This window comes from Rhinichthys klamathensis, unplaced genomic scaffold (assembly GCF_029890125.1).
Source record: "Rhinichthys klamathensis goyatoka isolate OS25496 unplaced genomic scaffold, OSU_Roscu_1.1 h1tg000150l_1, whole genome shotgun sequence".
Classification (NCBI taxonomy): domain Eukaryota; kingdom Metazoa; phylum Chordata; class Actinopteri; order Cypriniformes; family Leuciscidae; genus Rhinichthys; species Rhinichthys klamathensis.
The window spans coordinates 1,241,081-1,264,769 of record NW_026606685.1 but is presented as its reverse complement, the minus strand read 5'-3'; the positions used below and the strand labels follow the sequence as shown (position 1 = coordinate 1,264,769).

General features: G+C 37.3%; 1 protein-coding gene across 9 annotated transcripts in view; it reads right to left on the bottom strand.

Annotated features, from left to right (window-relative positions):
- Positions 1-23,689, bottom strand: part of mapk10 (mitogen-activated protein kinase 10) — a 76,800-nt gene that overhangs the window by 20,836 nt on the left and 32,275 nt on the right. For 7 of the 9 annotated variants that reach the window (XM_056258282.1, XM_056258285.1, XM_056258286.1 and 4 more), the window contains 7 exons: positions 20,763-20,932; positions 10,927-11,056; positions 9,853-9,911; positions 8,121-8,259; positions 7,795-7,960; positions 6,690-6,761; positions 62-244 (listed from right to left, as the gene is read on the bottom strand). In XM_056258282.1, the coding sequence (XP_056114257.1) occupies positions 62-244; positions 6,690-6,761; positions 7,795-7,960; positions 8,121-8,259; positions 9,853-9,911; positions 10,927-11,056; positions 20,763-20,932 (919 nt within the window). Of the gene's footprint in view, positions 1-61; positions 245-4,269; positions 4,342-6,689; positions 6,762-7,794; positions 7,961-8,120; positions 8,260-9,852; positions 9,912-10,926; positions 11,057-20,762; positions 20,933-23,689 lie in introns of all 9 variants that reach the window. The other 2 variants (XM_056258281.1, XM_056258284.1) reach the window with 1 other exon arrangement.

Genomic DNA, 23,689 nt, shown 5'->3' with positions numbered 1-23,689 from the left:
TTTCTTTTTTTGAATGCCAAATAACATGTTTGCAACTAAATGTGCACAAATTCTCACTGACCTTTGAGTTTGTTGTGCTCCGAGTCTGCGGGGAAGAGGCAATCAGGGAAGAGTTTGGGGAAGGTCAGGCCAGCATATTTTGGCCTGTTCTCCACGTAGTTACGCACCGTCGGCTGCAGTTTCTTCATGAACTCGGGAGAGGGCGTGCCGAGCTGCTCTATAACCTTATTCCATTGGTCGATGTCTGAATGTGGGTGGAGTCATGGAAAAAAAACGCCTACGTACACTCATCACGCCTCAGGTTATGCATTAGAGTATAAAGTATGATATTTCACTTTTAAATATAGTATAAAATGAAGATAACTACATAATGTGGTTATTCTAACGTGATTACACAAGGCAAAACATAAAAGCAAGTGCCGTGAGCCTAAAAATGCCATCGGTAATAAAATAAAGTTTGATTACACTTCCTCTCCAGCATAATAAAAGCTAAATCAGTGAAGGTTAAAACACCCAGAGGGCTCCTATTTAGGCCTTGAGTGTGAAATTTGCAGTACATAAATGGAAAAGAAACCAAGTCAGTAAACACAAGATTAGAGAAATTGATACTGATGATACTTGAATTAAACCAACAACCGAGTCATTACAATTAAGATAATCTCAATTTTTGTTTTTGGAAAATTATTGCCCATTAGGCTCAAACACACACTCCTGACACCATAACATCTGATATTACCTTATATTCCAATATTACTCTATTATAATTATGGATAAGACTCATAAGATGAAACTCTCACTGAAATCTTGTAAGAGCTCGTTCCCAAGGCAAAAACAAGCATAAAGCACAAACAAACAATAAGAAATGCGAATGATACCGTTTCTTTAGTTTCTACTGTAAATAGTTTCAGAGAATTTCATTATCACACGTTCATTAACACAAACTCAATATACAGTTTATATTGAAAATGTATTGCCCTTTATCAATAAAATTAAATCAACAAAAACAGGAATTCATGCAGGGACATTTTTTGTTAATTTCGGTGGTCTTTTTTTACCCTGTTAAAGGTAGGGTAGGCAATTTTTTTTTATAAACACTTTTGCTATACTGGTTTAAACTCTCTTTACATCCTGATAGCAATCAATAATAGAAGTGGTCTAAATATTAAAACATGTACATATATCGTCTGTGGAATTCATGGAACCAAAAAATGTTCGTCCAATCATTGCATTCGGTTCGGTCCTACCTGACTGTCAGCGTACGTATTTCCGTACCTCCGCACACCTACTTGCGCAGACATCACACGTCATCAACGCGTTCACTGAGTAAAAATGTACTCGGAGCTGTTCGGGTCCTCAGACTCGGATTTATGTGTTTCTAAGTCAACACTATCAACGCCTAAATGAATCTGCAGCAGTCAGGTGGTACAACTAAGAGCTCTTTAAGTTGTTTACATTCATTATTATTGGGATCTTATGCTTTCAAAGCTAGCTTGCTAGTGCTAGCCTATCCAAAATTGCCCACCCTACCTTTAATTTCTGACCTCAATCTACACTCACCTAAAGAATTATTAGGAACACCATACTAATACTGTGTTTGACCCCATTTCGCCCTCAGAACTGCCTTAATTCTACGTGGCATTGATTCAACAAGGTGCTGAAAGCATTCTTTAGAAATGTTGGCCCATATTGATAGGATAGCATCTTGCAGTTGATGGAGATTTGTGGGATGCACATCCAGGGCACGAAGATCCCGTTCCACCACATCCCAAAGATGCTCTATTGGGTTGAGATCTGGTGACTGTGGGGGCCATTTTAGTACAGTGAACTCATTGTCATGTTCAAGAAACCAATTTGAAATGATTCGAGCTTTGTGACATGGTGCATTATCCTGCTGGAAGTAGCCATCAGAGGATGGGTACATGGTGGCCATAAAGGGATGGACATGGTCAGAAACAATGCTCAGGTAGGCCGTGGCATTTAAACGATGCCCAATTGGCAAAAGGGGCCTAAAGTGTGCCAAGAAAACATCCCCACACCATTACACCACCACCACCAGCCTGCACAGTGGTAACAAGGCATGATGGATCCATGTTCTCATTCTGTTTACACCAAATTCTGACTCTACCATCTGAATGTCTCAACAGAAATCGAGACTCATCAGACCAGGCAACATTTTTCCAGTCTTCAACTGTCCAATTTTGGTGAGCTCTTGCAAATTGTAGCCTCTTTTTCCTATTTGTAGTGGAGATGAGTGGTACCCAGTGGGGTCTTCTGCTGTTGTAGCCCATCCGCCTCAAGGTTGTGCTTGTTGTGGCTTCACAAATGCTTTGCTGCATACCTCGGTTGTAACGAGTGGTTATTTCAGTCAAAGTTGCTCTTCTATCAGCTTGAATCAGTCGGCCAATTCTCCTCTGACCTCTAGCATCAACAAGGCATTTTCGCCCACAGGACTGCCGCATACTGGATGTTTTTCCCTTTTCACACCATTCTTTGTAAACCCTAGAAATGGTTGTGTGTGAAAATCCCAGTAACTGAGCAGATTGTGAAATACTCAGACCGACCCGTCTGGCACCAACAACCATGCCACACTCAAAATTGCTTAAATCACCTTTCTTTCCCATTCTGACATTCAGTTTGGAGTTCAGGAGATTGTCTTGACCAGGACCACACCCCTAAATGCATTGAAGCAACTACCATGTGATTGGTTAATTAGATAATTGCATTAATGAGAAATTGAACAGGTGTTCCTAATAATCCTTTAGGTGAGTGTATAATAACATGCTGAGTCTATGTTATCACATAATGGCCAATCAGTTCCAATCAGTTCCCTGGCCTAATATTATGAGCGATAAATGAACAAATTAATGAATACATACATTTAAATATAACAAATATTTTATTAAATTATTGAATTTTTATTTACATCACCAAAAGTTTTTAGTGTTTTTGAAAACAGTCTCTTATGCTCAATAAGGCTCCATTTATTTAATCAAAAAACAGTAAAAATATTCTGAAATTGTAGCATTGTAATTGTTCTCAGTTTAATATATTTTAAAATATAACGTATTCCTGTGATGAACAAAGCTGAATTTTCAGCATCATTACTCCAGTCTTCAGTGTCACATGATCCTTCAGAAAACATTCTAATAATTTTTAATGTTTTTAAAAAGTAGTCTCTTCTGCATTAGAGGGCAGCATAAGAAGAGACTACTTTTTAAAAACATTAAAAATTATTAGAATGTTTTCTGAAGGATCATGTGACACTGAAGACTGGAGTAATGATGCTGAAATTGTAGCATTGTAATTGTTCTCAATTTAATATATTTTAAAATATAATGTATTCATACAATGCTACAATTTCAGCATCATTACTCCAGTCTTCAGTGTCACATGATCCTTCAGAAAACATTCTAATAATTTTTACTGTATTTTTGGATCAAATAAATGCAGCCTTGGAGAGCAGAAGAGACTACTTTTTAAAAACATTAAAAATGTAATGTACCGGTATACAAAAACTGAACGTTATCGACCAGTTCAAACACGTCTTACTTAATAAATCTGAACAGAACTCTTGTTACAAAATGACATTTCTCTCAGCAATCTCTTCATTGGTGTCATTATCACAGAGGTGTAGTGGTGGGAATTTAGGGCAGAGAGAGAGACTGCTGGAATTCAACGGTCTTGATTATTGGCGTTTAAGTGAATGGTTTACAGCATATAGGTCTGAGCTGGCCCGAGTGAATGGATCCTGAAGACGTTAAGAGCCGTCTGTATGGGTGCCTAGCAACAGAGGGGGGAACTGGATGTTGTCATGGTAGCCCAGTTAGCCTTGGGGAGTCACATGACTGTTTTTGCTCCCCAGGCTTCCCATGATTCCCACAAAGGGGGGTCCTGGTTCAAAGGGCCAGGGCAGCTAGGACCACATTACATCATCCAACGGGAACAACCACTCCCTCCCCCCCACCCCCCAAAACACAAAGCCAGACCCGTATCTCTCTACCCTTATCTTGCAATCACACATTTAAGGAAGCCAAACAAACAATAACGGCTGCCTGGCGGCTTTTTTTTCTCCAAATTGCTTCCAAAGTCAGGTTAAATGGTGAGTCTAATAAAAGACTGGTTTGTTTCTCACAAATTCCTGTGTTATAGGAGTTTTCTAGAATTTTCCAATATTATCTACTAATATATATGTATATATATATTTATTTGGCAAGTTATATGAAAGAAGACAGCAGTGAGGAGTGGAGAACAGACAGAAGGGAAGGATACGATCTGTCCCTGGAAACAGCACTGTTCCTCTTATAACTTCCCCAAAGATACAGCCTACAGACCACATGTCCACTACACCACACACATACACATACGCAACATACTATCAGACACTCAACATAACACAGAAAATGATATGCATACTATATATGTTCATATAATAACTCTTTTCTAAAACTTGATTTAGAATACTACATAAGAAACACAGATGCTTGACTGAATTGATTCCAATTGAGTGTATTGCTATAGGATAACTCTTTGGATTCATGCTTTCACAAGGCTGGGTGCAATGCATTCTGGAATAGCCTATTTGGTGATAAATGAATTCAAACCTGCCGTTGAATTTTGCCGAAAGAAGGTGTTTTACAAGGCATTTTAATTATGCTATCCGCATTTTTGAAAAGTCTTTCACCTATAATGCTTTGAAATGCTTTAAACAGATTTATAAAGAGTACTGATAGAGAATAGTAAATGTGACGATATTTAAACGATCATCCAACAAAATCTTTCTTCACTTATGAACTCACTCAGGTTCAGTAAGATAATGCAATCTTTCATATTCATGCATTAAATATTCAAATTTATTATTAAACGAGGAGATTAGAGACGTCTATGTTAAGAATCTAAAAGAGGTTAAAAGAATTTGATACAGGAAAAGAATCAAGGGCATATTTTTTTCCAAAGATGTGAAGATGAAGATAAGGCGCAAAGTTAAAGGGGTCCTATTATGCTTTTCTATATTTTTGAACTTTCTATAGAGTGTAATGGTGCGGTTGAAGCATGAAAAAGGTCTGCAAAGTTACAAAGCACAAAGTTCTCTACAAAGAGAAAACACTGCTCCCTGAAACACCTCCATTGTAGTCTCGAGTTTTCCTCCAAGAATGAACACATTATAATATTCCTCATTTAAATGATACCCGCATAAGGCATACGCAAAAAAAGGGTCAAGGCCTGGTTGAGTTGAGTTAGTGTGTTGAAACTCGCGTTTATAAGGGGCGGGACATAAGACACGCTCGAAACTGTTGACCAATCACAACACTGGTCCAGCTGGCCAATCAGAGCACATTACACTTTTCGGAAGGAGGGGCTTTATAGAGACAGGAACTAAACAGAGGTGCGTTTCCCAAAAGCATCGTTAGCCAACTATGGTCTCAAGCTCCGTTGAATTGTGTTGGTAACGATGGAACTTGCGACCAGATTTGGCATCGGGAAACACACCCCAGAGAGTGTTACTGACAGACAGTAAAGAGAGGTGATGCTATAATGTAAAATATGTGAAAAATAATGTTGTTGTTTTTTCCATTTAAGCATAAAAACCTATTTTAGTAGACCCTCAAAACAAAATCAAGAAAAACAGCATAATAGATCCCCATTAAATTCAACCAAAATGAAAATGTTAGATACTGCTTTACACATGGTTTCACAGACAAGGCTTAAGCTAGTCCCAGACTAAAATGCATGTTTGAGCTGTTTTAACTGAAAGCAACTTGCACTGTCATATCTTAAAATATGTCGGTGCCATTGTTTTGTCTCAAGATGCACACCAGTAATGTTTTTTCTAAGGCACATTTATAAAAGCTACTTTGAACTAAGGCCTAATCCTGGCTTAATCTAATCCCTGTCTGTGAAACCAGGCCTTAGTGTTTCAGGCTTTGGTAAAGTAGACCCTGTAGATGTTGACTATGGTAAGAGGTATCGATGAGACAGCACAGCAAAGAAGTTCATTCAGGCATGTGTTAATGAGTTTTTAAAAAGACCCAAATAAGCTGAGCTTGGTCTATGGGATCGATACCTTAATTGCCGTTTGGAGAGCAGAAAACAAGCACTGTTCTCCTGCAACTCAACTATAACTACAATTTAACTCTCCAGGATTCATAGCAGCAGAAAGAGAAATCACTAAATAAATGAATAGTTCGCCCTAATGAGTGACTGAAGAGGAAGACTGTATCATTATTTCACTAGTCTCTCTAATCGCCAATTAAGCAAGAATCTCTATCCATTAAGGGACGAATAACTAGCGGAGAGGAGAGATGCCAGGCCTCCACATCCAACAATGATCCCACAACACCCTAATGAACAAAATCTTCAATATGCATCCAGGATTTAAGGGATTGGGAGGTACAAGTGTCACAAAGCGAGAAAAAGAGATTTAAACAGCATTTGGATATTTAAGCTGCACCTAAAATAAGAAAACCTGAGCAAAACCTGCAGGTTAGGAGAACTACAGCCTTAGTCGATTAGTTATGCCTGAACAGATGAACACTGGCCCAGTCAGGTCGAGTCTCATGTGGACCACAATATGTTTATGTTATATTAAGATCAATACAGAAATATTGTGCTTGATAAAACTGATGTTTTCACCAATAATTCCTTATTGGCTAGACAAATCAAGCCAGTTTGGACCTATTCATGAAGGATACAATCCCTGCCGGGGAATAGGATTTTGTGGCGCACCATTTCTCCCATGATGCAACCAACTGACCAAATATCCACTGCAGGCACACAGAAGCAGGAAAGAGAGCAAAGGAAAGAAAAAGATAGGTTAGCGTTAGCAAAAACAGTCATCAGTGATGGAGAGAGAAAGACCTACGTGAGCTGGATCACTCTCGCTAATTATATCCGCCACACATGTAATTAGACAAACGATTATTCAACAACTGCTCAGATCAAAGTTGGAGTTGGGGACAGACCTGAGGGAGGACCGTTTGTGGCAGGAAATCCATAGCCTGACCTCTCTCTCTTTCTCTCAAACTCTAAATATACACACTAATATTTGAGTCTTTAGTGTATTAATGAGTTTTCAAGCAGTGGGGAATCTGTTAGTATTTCAGTAAATTAACAGAAGGTTAGCAAGTAACTAAACTAAATGAAATCTCAAACTTAAAAATCTACAGTAACATTTATTTTTGTTATTAACTGTGCTGCTCGTTTTAACACATACTTTGCAGTGTCAACAATACATAAATATCGTCATTGAACACAAAGTCTTTCTTTGCTGTGTTCCTGTATTTCCTACTGAAACAGAAAGTCTACCTGGGAAGTTCGTGTTTATGAGTTTGGAAGTCGTAATTACGACGTCAGGTGCGTTTAAGTTGCTTTGGTCGGAGCAAGATGGCGATGTACCTCCTCTACAAAAATTCAGCAAGATTTCTAAACTCAACAGTACTTCTACAAAATCTTGAATAAAGAATGTTCATCACTTTGTTTTTGCTTCATGTTTTTATTAAATTTATTAAGGTGCTATGAATTGAATCATTAAATATTCTATCATAATTGAACAATCCTATAATTGAACAACCATATTTACTTTGAAAATTGAAACTCTCTTAAATACGCAATGTAGTGAGGTCATGTGACCACAATATAGCATACTGCTTGCACCGTTTGCATAAAACATTGCTTCACACACTTACTAAAATACTAAAATGTTTTGCAGACATGGACTAAAAGACACACTCCAATCCTACAAAACCCAAGATTCAAGTGTTATTTGAAAGTGTTGCAGCAGGCCTGTGATTGGTTTACCGTTCTCCTTGTAGCCCATGCCCAGGATGACCTCTGGGGCCCTGTAGTACCGTGTCACCACGTAGGGCGTCATCATAAAGCTAGTGCCGGCGGTTCTCGCCAACCCAAAGTCCAAGATCTTCAGCGTACAGTCGGATTTCACCACAATATTGCTAGGTTTCAGATCCTTAAAGAGGAATATGTGTCATGGTGAGTTGATGACAAGATTTGTTGTTAGAAGTTTAGATTTGATTGATTATTTAAATGGATCCTTCCAACCAGGAATGAATTTTGGTTCAATAAATTCATAAATTATCGCTCCTGAGGTGTGTATACATGTCTCTCACCCTGTGAATGATGCCGGCTGAGTGCAGGTGTTTGATTCCACACAACATCTGGTACAGCAGGTAGGACATCCTCTCGTGGTCCAGTTCCATCTGAATCACCTGGCAAAGGTTTGCGTCCATCAGCTCCATGACCAGGTAACTGGAGAAGCCAGAATAAGTCAGGGAGAAAATGTGAATTTCACAGGCCGGACACCAGTAACAGTGACTGCCGCATTGATTCTGTCATGTTTCATTGGCATGGCTTCATTCCTGCCTTCTTAATGTACAAAAGAGACTTTTGTGGATCGATGTGGATCTTTATGACTTCTTATGCAGAGAAAATAATTGTTGGTTGATGACAGTCAGCATGTCGGTGAATGAAAAAACCAACAGTCAACTGTATTCTGCTGAGTGCTCAAAAGCCATGGCTGCACATTTATGGATTAAACATCACAATTGTAGTTTATTAAGTTCCAAAACAGAGAGTTGACCTTCAATTAATCATGTGAAGGTGCACTATATATTTATATATATACACTATATATTTTTTTTAATTATCATTATTTATTAATATTTTATTTGTATATCATTTTAATTACTTATATTTTTACAGATATGTATAACTGTTATTATGTTTTATTATATAATTATTTTAAATATAATTATTCTCAATACTAAAATGTGTAAAAAGAAATAATTATTATAACACTATTTTTGTGTGGTACATTTATTTGTATTATTATTTATATTACTATAAATATACTCAATACTACTAAAAAGTACAAAATTATTACATTATTTAAAATCTCACTATTTTAGTGTGGTACATTTGTGTGTATATACATATATACTGTACACATACACACATACATAATTTAAATATTGTAACTTTTTTTCTTTTTTTGCTGGCCACAATCTAAGCAAATCCTCTGAAGCTAGTTTGTTGATTTATAATAATTTAGTCAGCATCAATTCCTGCCCCATTCCATCCTAACACTCAAATCACCCGGCTTTGACGTTTCATACTCAACATATTGATCCTGCTCTAGATTAGTCCACACAGCGTCGAGACTCGAGACTCAAGCATCGGGACCAACCAGAGAGCGAGAGCATGAGCGACTGCAGGTGATAGATCATAGATCACCCTCACTCTGCTACATCACAGCAGTTATACTGGGACCCTGCATGAGCTCCAACACCACGGGCCATGCTGTAACTCACCTGAAATATCATAAATCACCCTGGCCAACTATACTTGGTTTTTCAGCAAATGTTTACACAAGTATTGCATACTATGCATGAAAAACATCTTAATTATTAATAATGTTTATTCAAATGCAAACACTTTTAACAATAAATGTCCCCTTCCCTTTCTGATTATATATTTCTTTCCATAGGAAAAGCAGTTTAGTTAAAAAAAAAGGCTTCAACGTGGCTTATCCAGTCAGATTTTAGAGCCGGAACTATTAGTTTCATGATTGTTGTTCAAACACTAGCTGCAAACGGTTTATACCCAGACTTTGAATGAACTAATTGAATAATTTATGATATTTACAGTGGAACTGAATCAACACTGAACTAACTTCAGCTGAACAATGACACCTTGTGTTCTTTTAGAGCTGCTGTACAGCCGAAATGACCTGTTTGCTTCATTAAATCATAACCCTGTTATCACTGTAAAGCTGCTTTAAAACAATCTTGTATAAAGCGCTATATAAATAAAGGTGGGAAAAAATCCCCAAACATTACTTACACATCTTGGAATTCCTCCAAAGACTTCTGTGGTGTGAAGACATTTAATAAGCTGATGATCTGGAGGAGAAAAGAAGAGAAGAACTTTAGTAAAGCATGAAATTATACAATGATACACCATTGGATTAATTATTAAAGGAATAGTTCAACAAATGTTCTTTTAAGTCTTCTTGAGTCCTATAATTGTATGACAATTTAAAAATATATATATAAATCAATTTCTAAAAAATATTATATATATATATATATAATATATATATATATATATTATTTTTTAGATACTGATTTATATATATTTTTTTAAATTGTCATTTAACGTTATTTATTTATGTTCCACAGGATATAATGTAACACAAAGGTGAGTAACCAAATGCTCCATTGGATTAATTATTAAAGGAATAGTTCACAAAAAAAATGTAAATACAGTACATAGTCCTATAATTGTATGTCCATTTAATTTTTTTTTTTTAAATACATTTTTTTTTTAAAATGTGTTCCACAGGCTAATAACAGCACACAGGTTTCGAATGACACAAAGGTGAGTAAATAATGGCAGTCATTTCTCTGTGAACTATTGCCCAGTTATTTTTCTCGAAAAAAGGGCTGAGAGATTCATAAGAGGACCGTTCAACAGTCAATAAAAGCTGAGGGTGATAGAAAAAGCACATTTGTATTTCTGTCACGTCCCAGCTGTCCTTTATAAAACGAGTCTCAGAAAGAGAGACGACGAGAGAGAGAGAGAGAGAGAGAAAGAGAGGGGGGATGACAGGAGATCTGGCAGCAGCATTGTGAAGTGAACTCTTTAGTTGCCAAAAAAGTGTTTCATCTGTCTCTTAACACTATCACTCCCTTTCTCTCTTACTTTGTTATTCATTATCCAATGGTTCGTGTGCTGTACGTGTGTTATGTACAGTAATATTAAATATGGCGGCCAGTAGGCACAATATTCCTGCCTTCCAGTTTAACAAACAAATCATCTTTTTAATTTCTCTATAACATGCATGCGCATGAACTAGGCCTGAACAAATGGGTCAATCCAATGGGACAACGGGTGATATTGAGCTCTGGCACTCACGTTTTTGTGATTGACACATTTCATAAGCACCAGCTCCCTGTATGCTCGCTTGGCGTGAGTCTGGTTCTGAAAGGGTCTGCTGAGTTTCTTAATGGCCACATTTCTGTCCAGGACGGCGTCATATCCAGCACTGCCAGAGAAAGAGAGAGAGAAACCAATATTAACCTATGGGAAACAATAGGTGCGTCCCAAGTTGCGTACTTCTGCACTATTCTATGATGTTTTGTAGTATAAATACTGTGAGTAGTGTGTGTTCACAATGAAAATTCGAAATAAAAAAAAGTACACTTAATATACCCAGATGATGCACTTAATCAACCGCAAAAACGAACTTGAGTAAATTGATTTGTGAATAAAGTAAATTGAACTAATGAGTTATCGAAAAGAATGGAATTCATTTAAATGTTTTTAAAAGATTCAGAATGGAATTTAACACAATTCCCCATCTAACCATTGGCCTAAAAGCAATATTAAAGATGCAAAGTGCTTTTTAATTTGCAGCTAATTTCAATTCTAAAATTATGAAGGGTATAAAATGCAACTAGTTTTGTACTTTCACATTTAAGTTTTGGTTCTGTGTAAATGAAATGGTCAGCACACGTCTTGTTTTCGGTTTAGTTAGATGTAATGCCAATCACAATTCAGTATGCAAATAAATGCGAGAATGAAGACCAATCACAAATCAGTGAGCAAATATTACAATGACATCGTCAGAGTCTGTTCTATTTTAAATGTACAGCACACTGAACATTTTATTTATGTGAGTTAACCCTTAAATGCATGAATGTTTCGCCAATCATTATTACATATTCGGGTCTTTAGTGACCCGGATCTACATTAACAGAGACGGCTCAAGTCCAAAGCACTGCAGAAAACCAGGTGGCCTATGGCTCATTGTGAAATAACACATTATTGTTCTTTAATAAGTGAAGGCTGATATTAATTGTATTTAAGAAGTTAAACCTAAAATAAAATTAAATGAGTCACAATTCAATTTCCTGAATGAAACAGTATCTTCATTTAACAAGTATACCTGGAGGCACTAAATTATATAATAAATTAGTAACGAAAACAGCATTAATAAAACAGTGCGTGCCCATCTCAGTTGTTTCCTGTCTTTCACTCTGAGAATATTTATATTGGTCAAAAATTGCATTAAAACTGTCACGATAAAAACTGTCATGATGAAATTGAGGGCTGAAACCTTATATATATATATATATGTTTAATGCAGCAGGAGAGCTGTTGTTAAAAAGCACTATATTATTTATGACTAGACCAGGTAGAGGGAGTGCTAGCAGAAGCCATCATGTTCTGAAAGCTACTGAGGTTTATGACTTAATGCTTCATCCCACAAGGCTGCACTGGGAAAAGCTGCTCTTTAACCATGTTGACATGCGCTGCTAAAGCTTAAAGCGCCATTGTTAAAAAAAAAAAAAAAACATCGAACAGGACCAGGAAATGCAGCAGTGATTGAAAAATGATTTCCTCCTGTGGCCACAGACAAGTTGAAAAGTTGAAAGTATGCCATGTTCTGTGGTCAAAACTGACCTTCACTGTTTTAATGCCCAATAAAACCTATTAAAAAGCCTTGTGGGTGAATAAAATGTGTGATGTGGACTTGGACTTTTTTAAACCTCCACTATAATTCAAAAGTCAAAACTGCATGTTTTTTCTGAATAACAGTGTGAATTGGAGAACGCACAGGCCCATAAGGATCTTTGATTCACCTATGGATTATTTGAGTGGACAGTTAGAGCTGTGGGGTTTGTTTACAGCAGATGGTCAAAGCAGAAGGGGGTGAGGTACATCGAAACAGGAGAAATCCTACAGTACACACATAGCCTACATACACATCAGGGTTATAGTTAACTAAAACTAAAACCATAAAAAAAAAACATTTCATTACTTGAAATTAAATTAAAAATCAAAATTGAAAGAATTAACGTAATATTCCACAATATTCACTTTATATTCAAGGGCACAAAAAACTTGATCGCTACAGCCATAATAAAAATAAAAATGTATTTAAAATATTAATAAACACTACAATAATATCTCTGATACACACAATGAAAGAAAATCTACAGAATGAGCTAAATCAAAGTAAAATCACAAAAGGAATTGATGTAAATATTGACCAAAAAAAACCTGTTACATTATTATTATGTTATTTTAGTCCACTAAACAATGTTTAGAAAACAAAACCATATGAATTTAGGAGGCAAGATATTCTCTGAGCGACAGCAGGAAAGTTTCTAAAGCACTTTTTTTGGAAACCGAGGACTGATGTGTCCATGGTAACGGCAGTTTCCGAGAATTTTTTATTTATTTTTTTGGCTAATGGCACCCATAGATACCCATTTGTGTCAAAGATGATGTCATGGCTGTCTCTAGGTGGTTAATGCATTGCAGTTTTGCTCTTCGCGGGCCCTGCCTACAGGCAGCTGTCACAAACCAGACACCATTTTAACTACTTGAACACCACATTTTATTCTACAGCATAAGAAACAGTTGACACAAATAGAAAGACCTGACATATAAACACTACATCATATCACACTAGTAAAATCTAAAGGAATAGTATTCTGTCATAATTTACTCACATTCACATGTATAGTATTATATTCTTTCTTCTAAGCAATACATATTATTTTATGTTTTGTCAAAACTGAGTGTCAAAACTGCTATGCAACGAAAATGATAACTGGTCATTCATATTGATACAACTCAAGTCCACATGACTTGTCCTCAATACCATATGATAGATTTGTATGAAAAATCGATTGAAATTGAAATTATTTCCTGAGGATGAGTAAATGATGACAGAATTGTATTCCTCTATAAAAGTCCCCCTGCAGTCAATAATTGTATCCCTTAAAACTCATCTTTGATAATCAAAAAGACATATTAACTTTTTTTTCAAAGTGAAAATAATGTCTTCATGCCTCAATATAGCTTGAATGTAACTCTACGACCTTGCTTCATTTATATACACAGATCCATGAATATGCAAATTAGCCCCGCCTCCACTCACTCACACCAGCTCGGACTTCCTGATCCACTCGCTCAACTGTAGTAAATGCTACACAATGACAAGTAGAAAATTGGTTTAATTCAGCCATATATGTTTGAACCAGAAACTGATTCAGAAGAAGAAGAGGAAGAGTGAATAATGCAGACTCGTCTACAAGTCGATGTATCAGAATGGTACAGTGTTTAAAGTATCGCTCTTTACAATGTCAGACACAAAACGGTCATTTATTTGATTAGACTGTAATAAAGTGTTGCTATTGTTACAAAAACCACGTTCCCGTTCTCCATCATAGTCAGACAGCTGCCTTCTAAAAATCAGCATCCTTAGAAACGCTTTGAACATCACAGCACGTCAGTGGAGAAACACATGTACAGTAGTTCATCACCATAAGCCCCGCCCTAAACATTGACGGGATTGGTTATGTTTGTGACGGCAGGAAACGGGCTGAATAGGAGTCTTTAGAACTTTCCAGCATTTTTGAAACACTGAGAATCATCTTTTATTAATTAAATACATTAAAGACCATATTTAATCACTATAATCAAAGCACAAAACATCTCACGCCCCAAACCCAACACTGAAGACCTCTGTGTGGAGAAGAAGTGGAAAAGATGACTAAGTCACTGACAGCCACAGTGGAGTTTCGTGACAGCCTGGTGAAATTAAACACAGTCTAGAGTAATTAACTTGACAGTAAGTTCATCACAGTGTTCAGGCCCTCTGCCAGCTGCTCAAGACTTCAGCTCAGAACTGTCCTAGCAACTTGTTTGTGCTCTCATTATTTTTCTTTCATAAATGACGGTCTTTGTGCCTGAGATTAATCTTGTCATATATGCAAGACATGTAAATAAAGGAATTTTTTATATGAGAGGGTGTATAATTATCAGAAATGAGTACTACGGTAGTGCTCATTGCATACTACGATTAATCATAGACTGTAAAAAAGTATGGACGTATTGTCCGTGACATCACCCGTAGCTTCTGAAGAGCATTTTTGAAACCCAGAGTGGGCGGAGCCGGCCGTCGCCCTCATGGCAGTCATTCCCGGATACCGAAAATAGGCAAAGAGGCGGGGATTAGCTGAGGTGACGCGACTGCTAACAGACAGTAGACAAACGCTAGTAGTGACAGCAGAGCAATCCACCTGTCACTCAAGTGGCCACGCCCTTAATTATGCAGAACTTTAACGCTTAATAATATTATTTAAATGGATGAAGTTGTAAAAAAATTCAGCCCCCTCACAGTTGTCATGAAGGGCAAAATCAGCTATTTAGACCAAAACCACTTTTTTTTGTACCAGGCTGTAAAAATAAAATAAAATCTGCTGTAAAGTTGGGCATGTTAACATAAGGGACTTGACTCTCTTTTGGAACATGTCTCTAGCGGCCAGTCGATTAATTGCAGTTTAAGTCACTTCCGTGTTGGATTCAAGAGAGAGACAGGAAGGTTGCCGCTTGGTATTAATACATAGCATGTAATCTACTGTTCAAAAATTTGGAGTCTGTATGATTTTTAAAATTCTATTATGCTCACCAAGGCCGCATTTGTTTGATAAAAAAATACAGTGTAAAATTGTAAACATTATTACAATTGAAAATGACAGTTTTTATTTTAATATATTTTAAAATGTAATTTATTCCTGTGATTGCAAGGCTGAATTGTCTCCAGTCTTCAGTGTCACATGATCCTTCAGAAAACATTCTAATATGCTGATTTGCGTCTCAAAGAAACATTATGATTAGTATCAATGTTGAAAACAGTTGTGCTGCTTAATAATAGCTGCTTTTGTGCTGCTTAATAGTTTTGTAAAAAAAAAAAAAAGAGAGAGAGATCCAGCATTCTTTGAAAGTTCAAAAGAACAACATTTATTTGATCTAGAAATCTTTGTGACATTATAAATGTCTTACTGACCCCAGACTTTTGGGTGGTACATGCATAAAAGAATAGTATGCAATATGCAACAATATAGTAAATGTTCAAAAATGGTAGTATGCTCTCTAATGCCAATATCCCAACGGCTCTGTGACAGATTACATGTACAATAGCGAGGACTAAAGCTACCAGCGAAACACAAAAATGTGGAAATAACATATTGCTTTCTTCCAATATTTGGGCCCAAAAGTCCCCATAGAGTCTGACAGCATCTTTTTGATTCTTGAGAAATTGCCTTTGTATTGCATAATGGATGATATAATTCAAAACAGAGTGTGATATGCTGCATTCTTTCATAATGCTGTTGAGAGTGTTGTTTGTTTTTCTAGATGCATGTACATTTACTTTCTTGGCACACACCTTTTTACCCAAAATGCAATATTGGAGAGAGTCCTGCCAGGCATAGAATCTCATTTTCTGTTAGCGTACACAGTCAGGAAATTGGCGTGTGTGTGTGATATGATAAATTATTAGCGACCAAACCTTTAGCAGCAGCAGCACGATGCCAGATGCTCATAGCTCTGTTACTCTGAGGAAAGCAGCACTGCGTCATCTAAATATTCAGCATGTACTGTAGCTTTCCAACATGGACTGTGAATGATTTGATGGATTCGTTTAATAACTCCACAAACCCAGCTAGCAAAACTATGCCATGAAAACGTTGTAACCTAACCAACATACTTAATATTCTGATAAATGTTTGGTTTGTTTATAGAAAAGAAAAACATATTAAATACTGTGAAATATTGTTACAATTTAAAATAACTGTTTTCTATTTTTATACATTTTCTAATGTAATTTATTCCTGTTGTGAATTGTCAGCATCATTACTCCAGTCTTCAGTGTCACATGATCCTTCAGAAATCATTCTAATATGCTGATTTGCTGCTCAGTTATTGTGAACAAACACTGTTTTCATCATTGATAATAAGCAGCAGATCAGCATATTAAAACAAAAAATCAGCCTTGTCATCACATGAATACTGTAAATTACATTTTGAAATATATCAAAAATAGAAACAGTTATTTTAAATAGTAATGATATTTCATAATATTACTGGGGGTTATTTGTATTTTTGAACAAATAAATGAAGCCTTGGCGAACAGAAGAGACTTTCTAAAACATGAACAAATCCTAATTATTCCAAACTTTCGAAATTTTGCAAACGCTATCAAAACCTGGTACTACATTTGTCAATAATAGAAAAGTAATTATATTCAAATTGTCACACACACAAAAAAACACGTTGTAAATAAAGCAAAGATTAGGCTATTGGAGTACGGTTTACAAGAAAATACGATTTGTCTTTATACTTCAAAATGTCATGTTTAATTCAATGTGTTACTTGCCGATTCTTTGTAATCATTTGTGAAATTTACCAGCAATTTCTAAGCAAAAGATCTTGCACTGACAATTGAAATGATATGAATCATCCCAATCTACTTACAGTAATTGTATGTAAACTGGCTGTCGTGGTCAATTGCCCGATTTTTGCGCAGATTTGCCATTCAAATAGGTCAACTGAAACTTAGTTTGTAAGTATAAACAAAACGGCAAACTAACTTCTAAGGGACCGGTCGGTATTTATGGAAAGGGCCACCGGAGGAAAATAGGGGAGGGTCATGTCTTTTTATTCTTTGTTGAGGGGAGGGTCATCCAACTTTTTTTAGTCTAGGGGGAGGGTCACCCAACTTTTGTATTCATGAAAACAGCTAAATTTCAAAGTGGCTTGTTTGGTGCACATTTTTTTCCATGTAGCTCCATGTAGCTCTCTCGGTCTCGGCCCCCCATCGCTATCAGATGGGTCTGACCCAACAAAAATCCAGTTTGGCCCTGTTTGACAGTGCGCGCGCGCTTCAGTACGCGCTCAGAGAAAAGTGCATTAGAACAGAACGCCAATGAAATGTTTACCCGGCAAAGCTTTAAAGCACGAGCAAATAATGCAAATTTAACTTTTGTGATTGCGAATAAGTGCAGTGTCCTGTGAGTGTAACTCTACCGCTGCATTAACATGTGATGTGAATGAACGTCGAGTTTTACAGTATTGGGACTGAGGCGCCAGAACTGCAGCTGATATAATGTGCGCTGTAGTACGATACTACCATATTTTAGTTTCCAATATTGAGTTTCCACTAGTGATGCGCGGGCCGACTCGTAACCCGGAATTACAAAAGTAATTGTCACTTTATTTGCGGCTCGGGTTGGGGCGGGTCATTATTATTGTTGTTTTTAATCCATGTAAGTTGCTTGCAATTTCCAGCCTTTATTAAATATTTGGGAATATCTATTTTCGTATTTTATTAGGTTATTTGATAAGGTTACAATACGAATGCCGTAGCAACTTAACTTGCGTGAGGTCCATAAACCTTTGGCGTCACGAAAGCGGCGCGCCAAGCAGCTCCCGCCGCTAGCCACGACAACAACAGAGAAATAAAAGTGAAGATGGAAGACGAGGTGCGGGAGAAATTGAGGTCGGGAATTTACCTGATTACATTGAAACGAAAAATAAGGTTAGGCTGCTAAATCTAATGTTTGGGAGCTGTTCTCAGAAATAGACAGCAGGAGACAAGTAGCTAGATCGGCTACCTGAAGTGCAACTCGTGTGAAAAATATACAAACAGTAGCGCCACAAAACGGGCACTTCCGGCATGTCAAGACATATTTGTGGGGGGTCTGAGAAATAAAAAATGGTTTAGCCTATTAGATGAATACAAACGCTGCTTTGTAAATGTTGAAATGTTTATTATTAATATGACCTGATTTATGATTCATATTCATAAATTAATCGTCTCTTGTTGCCAGTTTACAGGGCGATGTTTCCAAGCACTTTCAGGCTGAAATAAAGGCTGTTTTCATTTACATTACAATGCCTAGTAGTATGTCTATTTAACGGTCGCGGGTTGTAAAAATAGATACAGTGGTGCGGTGCGGGCTGGGGCGGGCCAAATAATTTCATAAAAGCGGGACCCGCGGGTTGGAAAAAAAGCCGACCCGCGCATCACTAGTTTCCACAACAATGTTAGTGAGTAAATCTACTGAAATTGCCACCATAACAGTGGAGTGTGATGTGTTGGACGTAGGGCTACCACATTTTTAAATTACTATTAGTATTATTTGAAGTTAACATAATAAAATATGTAGACCTACACCAAAAAAACTAGTTGAGGATAAATTCTTTAAAATTGGGCAATTCCAGCGTTATGGACGTGACATTTGCGGTCAAAACTTGAAATATAAATTCTCAGAAAATGCATTTAATACTGAAACGTCTGTTTATGTATTATATATTCATACTCCCTTAATAAAGGAGTCCAGACATTAGAAAAATATCAGTCTACACATTTTATACACGTTTTATATTTAATATGAGGATACACATGTGATGTGACACAAAAAATCTTTAACTTTTAGGTGGCAAAATATTTTTTAGTAATTCTATCACTGCTCTCTGCTTATGTGATCCGTATGAAATGTGCATTCCTCTCTGGCGCGTTCAATACTGCGAAGATCGCGAGTCAGCATCTTCAGTCACCTTTATATTTGCAGCCGACACTGACAAAGACTTGTTTATTAATAAACAATTAAAATGTCTCCTTGCTATATTTGACATATTCATAATCATTACTTTTGCTGGTTCTTTGTGGCAGCTTTAAGATACTTTATTGGCAGCGCCACCCTTACATTTTACATGAATGCGTCACCCCTGCATCAGCAGCACCGAAAACATGATTTTTTTTTTCCAAATAAAAAATCAGGAGTTTAGTCATTTGTCATGGTTGTAAAAAAAAAACAATGGCTATCTGAACATCTTTGCCAAGCGCAAACCAGTACAGAAGTAATCAATAAATTATCGGGGAGGGTCATGCCTTTTTTCACAATCATTTAGGAGGGTCATAGAAAAAATTATTGCTGGCGAAGGGAGGGTCAAGTCTTTTTTGACTACAGATCTCAAATCTCCTCTGGTGGCCCCTTAAATAAAAAACGACCAGTCCCTAAGCTTTTAACATTTTGAAAACATTGTACAGCAATGTAACCTAACCACAACCAGTTTCATCAGGGTCTGTGGAAGACATGTGACTTTGCACAATCCTTTTAAACTGTCCTTCTTTTGCCTCTCTCTCTCTCTCTCTCTCTCTCTCTCTCTCTCTCTCTCTCTCTCTCTCTCTCTCTCTCTCTCTCTCTCTCTCTCTCTCTCTCTCTCTCTCTCTCTCTCTCTCTCTCTCTCTCTCTCTCTCTCTCTCTCTCTCTCTCTCTCTCTCCGGAGAATGATGTGGCGTTTGTTAGGCTAATGCCGCTGCCATGCTACATCATGTGACTGCTGCTGAGGAGAGGAAGTTAAATTAGATCAGGGTTGTCCATCCAGCAGGCACGATTACTGCAGCCAGCAAACCAGCCAGAACACATCAACAATGCCATTAACAGTCCAGTCCTGCCTCTCTGCCTTCTCCACAACAAACGCACCGCAGCCACTGAAACTCAGATGCAAGGAAAGAGGAATGGGGGAGGGAAAAAGCCACCCTCATCGAGATTACCCACAGTCCACACATTAGCCACGACTCAAAAATCATAAGGTTTGGGATTTTGGGAAGCGCAATAAACGGATATGTTCTTTTCTGAAACTCGGATCTAAATTAGCCGATGTCTACTGGGAACGTCTCGGTTTCGAATGTAACCCTCGGTCCCTGAAGGAGGGAACAGAGACGTCATGTCGGAATGGGACCGACTGAAAGGGAACTGCAATTCATCACACACCCTGCCAAGAAAACCCCCAAATATCGCTCTTAAAATTCAAGAGAATCATTATGACATCCATAAGGACATATTTTTCACGATAAAAACACGAAGAGATGCACCATGGGTACTCACCACACTATTCCCTGAGCCCCAGAACCAATGGGCTTTAGATTTTGGTACCGTTTGAGAACCGTGAAGGTGGAATCTCCTACTTCCACGCTGTAGAACTGGTTGTCCACTTTGCTTTTGCTCATGTTGTAATGCTGGGCAATGTAAGAAACATCAACTTGTTTGCCAAACCCCTGCGTGGAGAAAAAGATGGATGTATGAGCAGAGAACATCATATAACATGTGTTTAGACAGTTGATAAGCAGCTCCAAAGCACTTGTAGGCTATTATTATTATAAGTCATAAAAACCAGTGCAAATGATTCTATGATTCACCTCAATAATGATATAAAGAGGTATGGATAAACTGTTTGTATTCTCTTCATCAGCACAGGATATGATGAGATGAGAAGATGAGTTTGCTTAAATGATTTGCAGACAAATACATAATTGCTATGTGTAGACCTTGATATTTAGGTCAAACCACCACACACTAAGCAACTAAATTAAAATAATTAAATGAAATGAGGTGTCACAAATGAGTGAAGAAAAATATTACAACAACAATTTGAGAAGAGGCCACAGCAAGACCCTATATCTACAAGCCACACAAAAAAAATGAATATCAAACATGGAAAGCCAACAAATACTGCTAGTAATTGTCTTATTTTGAGATACAAAGTAACATTTTAAACATATGTGATGAATTAAGTCACTATTTCTCACTATTGTCATTTTATATGTTCAAAATGTGGCTTGTCTCATAGCTTAGTTTTCATAACTTAATGGCAATATTATCAAAACATTCAGAAAACGTATTTTTGTAAGCTGGGTAAGGGCATAACATCTAAACATTTCAGTTTCGCTACTAGAGAGAGTATCTTATCTGTGCTTGGCTAAAGATTTCAGATATCACACTATATTAAATCAAACTATCAAGGTTATCAAGGGTCTCTCTGTTCTGGAGTTCATGCCAACGACGGCACAAGGGCCAACTGTGTAATCGATTGTACTAACTGTCACATAGTGAATATATTTCGGGAATACCAAGGGAGGAAGCTGTCCACATAATTTCACAAGCTAAAATGGTAATAAGTGTGTGTGTGTGTGTGTGTGAGAGAGAGAGAGAGAGAGAGCAATATGTATACGGTATATGGGTGTGTGAGCGTCTACGTGCTTCATAAAGTCTATCTTCATCATGGGAGTATCCCCTCACTGCAGTGCCCCCCTATTAAACTGACTGGGCTAATTTGAAGCTAATGAGCTAAGATTTGCGGTAATTGCTGTCTTTTATTGAAACAAGGAATAGAGCACATAGAATGGTTTGGTTTTAATATTGTGGTGAAATTATTTCTGTTCCAAAACCTAGTGAGCAGCCTAGTTGACATTTTAAGGCAAAAAGCATAAATATTCATAACAATAACAATAATAATTTGTTACATTTATATAGGGCTTTCCTCGGCACTCAAAGCGCTTTACACATGGAAGGTGGAATCTCCTCAACCAGCACCAATGTGCAGCGTCCATACTGCGCCAGAAGGCCCACCACACACCAGCTTATTGTGATGTGATACATGGAAAGTAAATTCGAAAATCGATGGGCAAATTTGCAAATGGGCAAATTTGGCCAGAATGCCGGGGTTACACCCCTACCGTAACCCCGGCATCCTTGCCAAATTTGCCCATCGATTTTCGAATTTACGCAAATCAAGTGAGTGATACTTTTAAGGTCGGAAAATATGGAAAACTGTGTAAATATGGAAAAATCACATCCCTGATGAAAACATATATAACAATTCCTTTCGAATTGGGGTTTTTAATGACCACAGAGAGTCAGAACCTCGGTTTAACGTCTCATCCGAAGGACGAGTAGCATACCGAAATATTGGGTAAAATAATACATTTTTAACATTTAATGAATATATAAAACCCACGTGGCCGCCCAAAGATGAGATGGATGGACCGGATCAAGCAAGATATGAAGGACGTGCAAGTCGCCCCGGAGGACACTACGAACCAGAATAAATGGAGAGCAGCCTGCCAAAAAGCGGACCCTGCACCTGCGCGGGACAAACGCTAGGACGAAGAAGAATGAATATATAAATCAGGCATGTGATTTATATATTTATATATTCAATTATTATTATTAAAAATGTATTTTAAATGCAATATTTAATAATAATAATACTATATTACATTATAATACAAAATGTTATAATAAAAGTATTCATAGAATTATTATTATTATAAACAATAATAATTATTATCATTATTATTTTACATTTATTTTATTTTACAGTAAAACAGTAAAATTACAATATTTTAAAATAAAATTACATTTATGGTTGCATTTATTTATTTGCTTTCAAACGTTAAACCTTTGAGCTTTTATTTTGGCGGAAAACTGCAGGAACCTTAACGCCGGGTTCCCACCGGACGCTGAAGCGGCGCGGAACGGAGGCCGCTTCCTTTCGGCGCCCATGTTAACCTATGGTGTCGTTCACACCAGACGCGGAGCGCCAGTTTCGGCGTCTGGTCTAATTTTTTCGCGAGCCGCGAAACACTCGACCATCCGGTCAATTGTCAAAATATAAGCAATTTTCAAATTAAAATACCCTATAATACCCTATAATCAAAAGATATAGGGCAGGGGCTCTCCTCCTGTCTACTCGCACTGGGAAACAGGAAGAGGAAAATAGATTTAATAAATTTGAAGAGAGGATGTATATTTCAACGGTATATATACACTACTATAACTGTCTACCATATTCTCTCTCTGGCTGCGTGTGTGTCTCGACAACGGATTAATAAAAGTGTATTCATATTATGAGGTTATTTACTTCCCCATGATGTAAAAAAATAGCTCTGAATGAACAACAACTGAGCAGAAGCGCTTGTCGACCACCGCGAAGAATACGCGTCTGGTGTGAACAGGCAGGCGCCGGACCGCGC